This window comes from Marmota flaviventris, chromosome 7 (assembly GCF_047511675.1).
Source record: "Marmota flaviventris isolate mMarFla1 chromosome 7, mMarFla1.hap1, whole genome shotgun sequence".
In the NCBI taxonomy this organism is placed as follows: domain Eukaryota; kingdom Metazoa; phylum Chordata; class Mammalia; order Rodentia; family Sciuridae; genus Marmota; species Marmota flaviventris.
In genome coordinates, this window is record NC_092504.1 from 60,448,711 (window position 1) to 60,455,644 (window position 6,934).

The window sequence follows — 6,934 nt, forward strand, 5'->3', positions numbered from 1 at the left end:
GCTTCTCTCTGATTAAAGGAATGAGATGAGGTGCCTTTATAAAGGGATTTGATGGAGGAATTTACCTCCCCTGCCCTTCCATCATATAAGGAAGCAACAGGAAGGCTCTCACTAGGTGCTGATGCTTTGATCTTGTACTGGCCAGGCTCTGGAACTGTGAGAAATTTCTGTTCTTTATAAATTACTCAGTCTTAGATGTTTTGATGTAGAAGCACAAAATGGATTTAAAACAATAGGTACCTTTTTTTTTTATATAGATTTAGAAAGTTAGGAAAATAAGAAGGTAGGAAGGAGGAATTCTTCAATATCCAAGTATTTCTGAGATTTACCTACAGCTCCCATAGTAATTGTCACATTCTGTATTTGTTTTTTATATATCAGAATACATAATTTTTTTCCACTTTGTTATATGAAATTCCTTGATATTCATGAAGATGTCTCATATTGGTAACATTCCAAGGTTCTTTTGATAATTTGCTTTACCTTAAGTTTAATATAGAGTGTTTGTATTTGAAAGAAATTGTATAGGTCCAGATTAAGTAACAAACTCTCATCTACCCACCACCTAGTTACCATAGTCCAGAAATCCCTTATATGCTCTCTCTTACTGCATTGTTTTGTCTTTGTGAAAACCATTGCCATCCTGATTTTCATGCCAATTCTTTGTTTTCACCCTGTCTTTAATCCTAAATAAAATGTTCAGTTTTTCTGGCATAAACTTAATAGTAAATTGAGTCATGATGCATGTACTCTGCTGTAATGTGTTGCTTTTGTGCAACATTGTTTTTGAGATTCATCCATATTGATGTGTGTAGTTGTACTTTATTTATTTTCATTGAATAAATATACCTTAATTATCCACTTATCAACATTTAGATTGTGTTCAGAGTTTTGCTCTTATATGACCAGTGCTGCTACAGCGTTCTTAAACATGTCCTATGCCATAGATAAAAGAATTTATCTATGGTATACACATAGTAGAAATACTGGGATATAGGATATATATGTATTCAACTCTATAAGCTAGTGCCAAACTATTTTCCAAAGTAGTCAGCATTTTCTTTTACCAGCAATGAAGAGGCATTCTCATTGCTCTGCATTCTTGCTGACAGTTGGTATTACCCAAAGTAAATTTTTTTTTGCCAGTCTGTTGGTGTGAAATTGTATCCCATAATGATTTGAAAGTACCTTTCCTTGATTAAAAAATGAAGCTGGCTTGTTGGCACATACTTGTAATAGCAGTGTCTTGGGATGCTGAGGCAAGAGGATGGTGAATTCACAGCTAGCCTCAGCAACTTAGTGAGGCCCTCAGCAACTTAGTGAGACCCTGTCGCTAAATAAAATATTAAAAAGGTTGTGGGGCTGGGGTTGTAGCTCTGGTAGAGGGCTTGCCTAGCAGGTAAGAGACACTGGGTTCGGTTCTCAGCACTGCATATAAAGTAAAGGCCCGTTGACAACTTACAAAAAATTAAAAGATAAAAGGGTTAGGGATGTGGCTCAGTAGTTGAGTGTAATTGGGTTCAATCCCCAGTACATAAAAAAAGAGGGGGGGGGAGGGGGAGGCCGAATATCTTTTCATGTTAGGGGATTGTGCCTCTTTTTTTGTGTGAAATTCCAATTCACTTTTGTTTTTCACTTCTCAACTTGTTTTTCCCTTTTTATCCATAGGAATCTTTATATATCTTAGACATTAATAATTTCTCAACTGAATCTGTTGCAAATATCTTCTTAGTAACTAATTGGATGTGGGAAGTGAGGGAGTAGTAGTAGTATAGAAGTATTTCTGTTTCTGGTTTGGGAACTGTGTGGATGATGTGCAGTTTTCAACTAGGACATTAGAGTAGAAGAAACAGATCTAAGAGAGAATAAATTTGCAATATTTTGTAATTTGAAGTCCCTATAGAATGTTCAGAGGGAGTTGTTGCATAGAAACTTGGTTATAGTGGTCTGAAACAGACCAAGGTCTCTCATACTACATTGCTTATATAGGAATCTTATATAATGGGCCTTTCAGGAGACTAAAGTTGGAGAGAGTGTGGTAATTCTCCAACTCGTTTGTCTTCTACTCATCCCAGCTTCTCCAAGCCATGGATTTTCCAATATAAGCTCCTTATGAAATAAATGTTCCAGTCAGAGACCCACAAGACACTTCATCTTAGTGATAATTACTTTATTACCTTTATGGTCTTACAACAGTTATGTAATCTTTTTTAATATTTCCAGGACAGCACATCATTTTTGTTTTAAAAACCATTCAACACATTTGTCTTATATAACATGCAAAGCATATACCTAGATTTTAAAATGTCCATATTAACTCATTGGTCTGTAGTATTTAATTATACAAATTATATTAGTTCATATACATTGAAAACAATATAAAAATATATCTCTAAGAACTCCTTTTACAGTCTTTCATTAAATAACAATATTTACACATAATTTCCAGGCATATCCAACTTCCTGTAGGTATTTGGAATTATGTGTATGTAACCACTGAAAAAATATGAATTCCTGGGGGGGGATGACAATAAAAACCCACGAAGTAAAGATTATTCATTAATAAGCAGATTTTATACCTTTGGTTGCATACCTTTAGTTATTTAAGATTTTGATAAAGCCAGAAGTCAAAAGGATCCCTTAATAACCCTTAGCAGATAGGATAGGTGAGGAAAGTGTCAGTAGCAGGCTAGGACTTGGCACATTTGCTAGGAAGGTAGCATCTCAACATAGCTTATAGTGTAGTGCCAGGACAGAGTCATTATTAGTTATTAGAGCTATTACTAGCTATTAGTAATAGAGCTAGTAACTCTTACTACTAGAGAAATATCAGCTCAGGAGAATAAACCACAGGAGGTATAGCAGCTAATTTGATGACTGTCGTTGGTCACTTTTCAGGAGAACTACAAACCAGGAACAGTTAGAATTTAACATACACTCTCTGTGAGGAAGTAATAGAAATATCTTCTTTGTGGTCCATCTTTATCAGCACTGCAGTGATTTTGCTTATCTCTGGTTTCAAGATGATCTTTTAGACCTGTAAGAAGAGAAAAGGAATATAAAAGTTGTCTAGACTCTGGAATTAGTCTGGGTTCTGCTTAAAATACACTGAGTATATAGATAACCCAAAGATCCTCAGGTAAAGCATGAGCTTCACATCTGAGTAAATGCAGGTAGAAAAAGGCATGATAGTAACATACGTTTAACCCAAGGGTCGCACAGTAAAGCCCAATGCAAACGTTGCTAACTTCCCAGGATTTCCATTCCCTAAAGAGCAGTTGTTCTGCAAGCAACAACAAACCTACCTTTCATTCCTAAGTGCTTTCAGTAAATTCTTGATGGCTTTAGATTCTGGATTCAGACATCTCTTCTCCCCGCTCTTTTTCATTGTGGCACTGTAGAAGTAAGTAGGAGTAAAAATATTTAAAACAATGTTGAGGCTACAAAGTAGATGGAATACACAGTTCCAAAGTCAGACATCTAAGTTTCACTCTAGATATTTTCCTCTGCTATACAATAGTGTTCATCACAAACCCTTTACTGATCTTTTGTGATAATCATCACATGTTTAAAATACTTTACAACCAGGGAGGTGACCCTCAGATGGAATTTTACTCACATGATCTCAACACGTGGACAAGATTCACTTGCAGGAATAAGTTCAAGTTTTTCTAATGATTTTGGATTAACAGATCGATTACTAATCTGGATGCAGTTGCAGCGTGTTGTTCTTGAGAGAGGCATTCCTGCAGGAAGAGCGACAAGATGGCAGGGAAAGTTAATACAGGTCTCATAAGACATGTGGATTGGTAGTATTTAGTGGAATCCTATCCCTATATTGTCATATAGTCACTTAATCTGAGGGGGAACGTTTCCTATTGTAACACAGCTCTAAATGATATAATAGCTGATTATCTTGAAGAGGGGAATTGTAACTTGTTGATTATAAAATCCCCCTTGGGCACAGTTCATGTAATGGAGCAAGGTTAGCTAGGTAAGGAGTATCTGTGTCTTATCCTCTCCTCATTTCCTCACATTTTTTCTATCCTCCTTTTTTTTGTACCAGGGATTGAATCCAGGGATGCTTAACCACCGAGCCACATTCCCAGCCCTTTTTATATATTTTATTATGAGACAGGGTCTCGCCGAGTAGCTGAGGCTGTATTTGAATTTGAGATCCTCTTGCCTCAGCCTCCTGAGTGGCTGGAATTACAGGCATGCGCTACCTCGACCAGCTTCTCCCTTTTTTTTTAATCTTTTCCTTCACTTCCTCTGTCCCTCTTTTTTTAATTCTACTTGTTTCTCTTACTTCGGTCATATAAACTGTGACCAGAGGTAGTAATCTCTGCTTATTTCCCTCTCATTTTTAGACACACACTGAAACTTGAAAATATACTATTTCTATATTGTATATAGAATTTATACCCAGTCCTGCTTTATGATTTCATAAATTAAATATTCCTTAATATTTCTTACCTTGAGTTCCACTGAGAGTAAGAAAGATGAGGCAGAAAATAAAAACAGCACTTTGGTTCATGGTGCAGAGACCAGAGGTTCCTCTGTAGTAGGCTCAGAAAGTTTAAGCAGTTGAGGAGTGTCTCTTAAAATGTGGAGCTGGTGTGCAGTATTTATATGCAAAGGCATTTTCCCTCCCTAACTCTGATTGGATAACAATTGACTCAGCAAAATCTGCTGGCTAGTCTTTGGGGAAGTCCCCTGTTGCAAAATCAAAGGAATTATTTGTATTTATTATGGCCTCTGAGTTATGGAATTTCCCCCTGTCCTCTCTTTTCAGTGAGTTAGGTTTCACTTTCCAAAACATAAACTGTTTCTTGAAAAACAGATCTTTATTGCATACAGAAATAGTTTTTTTTTTTTTAATGGACATTTAATTCTCACGTTTGCCTCCTGTAAAATATCAAATTAATCTTTAAGTCAAAGTCCTAAGTACAATTTTTAAGTAAGTGGGCCTTAATGTGTTTTGCATCATTCTTTTTAATTTTTTTCCTATATGTTACGTTGACAGAGGCATCCAAGTCAGGAAATCCTCTGGGCAGTAGTAAAAGAAACCATTAATGCTGAGGGCAGGAAACCACAGTTCCTTTAGGGACAGAGCAGGGCAGAGATTCCATGAGGAGGAAGGGAGGGAGGGAGTTAGGGTAAGAGGGAGAGAGGATTGTCTGCATTCTCCAACACTGTGTCCATCTTAATTTGACTCAATAGGCATGAATGGGAATATTTTACGTTATTTACTGTTACAGGTTTCAGAAGTATTATACATTGCCATTTTCTCCCATAGTTACCCTGCAAAGAAGGTAGTAAAGTTATTTTCATTTCACAAATGGAAGAAGAATCTTGAGAGGTTTGATGTTTGTATTAGGTTACAAACTGGTTGCCATCCATTTATTGTATTGTAACTGGTACATTTTCCAGTATTTATTTTAAATTTTTGTGATTACTTTCACAGAAGTATATTTTAATAGTCTCTTACTTCTCATTAATAGCAGTTTTTCATCTTTTGTAGGTGAGTTAATTTTGGGTAATAGCAAGTTATATCTGATGACAGGTGATTTAGCTGAGCAGTGCCCTTTGATCAAGTACTAAAAAGTTGGTCTTGGACAAGGTAAAAGATATAGAATTGGCAAATTTCAAAGAATTCCATAAATACGTTGGCCATTTATAATATCATTAGAATAAATGAATAGCCTCCAATGTAAATATTTTGAGAGAAACACTAGTCATTTGGATATCTGATTTCTGGTGTGTTAAAACAAGTTTCATTTTTTTAGAGTCAGTCCCTGAATGAAAATATCATAAGATGGTATCTAGAATGGTGTGAGGAAAGGATTCATAGCTATAATAGTGTTATTATAGCTATGAGGAAATAAATTGAAAATGGAGTATGATTAGAAACAGACCTTGGGAAAACAGCTTGAGACAAGAGGGAAATAAATCGATTTAATACAGGATTCAGCTCCAGGAGACAACTTCAAAGAAAAGGGGAAAAAAATATGTCAGCCATTGAGCTGATAACAATGATATCTGAAATTAGCACAGTTTCAGCTGGATAATAAATAGAGATAAAACTCGTGTTTCTTAGCATTCAGTAGTACTTGATGGTTATTACAGTAAATGACAACAATACAAAGCATGTGATAGCCATATAGTGGAACACATGATAGACCTGACAGTTGAAATTTAAGTATCTGAAGGATATTGTGGGTGTGGGTTTTTTTGCAAGTGGCAACCAGGTGTCTGTCAAATGCAGGCATCACCCTGCAATAGTGAGGCAGTTGATACTGGAAATCTAGAAAAATATATGGGTAGTCTTTCATAGACAGGTAGGATACAACATTTTAGGGATAGGCTATGAAATAGCGTTGATTCCATTCTAGATCAAGTCAGTGTACCTGGCAGGTACTGGTACAAAACTTGGCATCAGATGCTGAGAATGAAGCCCATATCTACAAACTGGGCACACATGACACTTGGAACCTCAAATGTAGGAAGTTCATCATCAGAATAGGGAGTGGGCTGCCATTTGAAGCAGGTGGAAATGCTAGAGCGCTAAATACTAGGTTAATCTAGGGACTAGAACAGAACTAAACTTATAAGTAGTTAAGTCAGTGGGTTTTGCTGTGATAAACTGGAAGGGCAAAAGGAAGAGCAATGAGACAGGGGTCCACAGAACCTAGATTTTCATCTAGCAAAATGGATTTGCTTCTGATGAGAGAAAAGCTTAGGAAAGATAGAGACATGGCAGGGTCTTCCTGTACCTGTGTGCAGAATAAAAATTGGACTGTGACTAAGAATGTCAAATATTTCAGAGATATCCCTGACAGCATGAATGGAGAGGTTCTGAACATTTAGACATTAAACAATTAAAAAGATATATGGAGGGCTGGGGATGTGGCTCAAGCGGTAGCGCGCTCGC

The 6,934-nt window shown here is 36.5% G+C and overlaps 1 protein-coding gene across 1 annotated transcript; it reads right to left on the bottom strand.

Annotated features, from left to right (window-relative positions):
• Nucleotides 1-2,155: 2,155 nt before the first annotated feature.
• On the bottom strand, nt 2,156-4,613 carry Cxcl10 (C-X-C motif chemokine ligand 10). The gene is made up of 4 exons (XM_027939811.3): nt 4,477-4,613; nt 3,620-3,746; nt 3,306-3,395; nt 2,156-3,037 (listed from the first exon to the last, which is right to left on the bottom strand). Exons 1-4 carry the CDS (start codon nt 4,535-4,537, stop codon nt 3,019-3,021), a joined length of 297 nt encoding a protein of 98 aa, XP_027795612.1. The 5' UTR covers nt 4,538-4,613; the 3' UTR covers nt 2,156-3,018.
• Between the last annotated feature and the right edge of the window lie 2,321 nt (nt 4,614-6,934).

Bases quoted from the DNA above. Each gene is read 5' to 3' on its own strand.
- Cxcl10 (XM_027939811.3), bottom strand. From the start codon at position 4,537: ATGAACCAAAGTGCTGTTTTTATTTTCTGCCTCATCTTTCTTACTCTC. The intron at 3,747-4,476 runs GTAAGAAATATT...CTCTTCCTGCAG, and splicing joins TACTCTCAGTGGAACTCAAG to GAATGCCTCTCTCAAGAACA. The intron at 3,396-3,619 runs GTGAGTAAAATT...TTACTTCTACAG, and splicing joins TGTCCACGTGTTGAGATCAT to TGCCACAATGAAAAAGAGCG.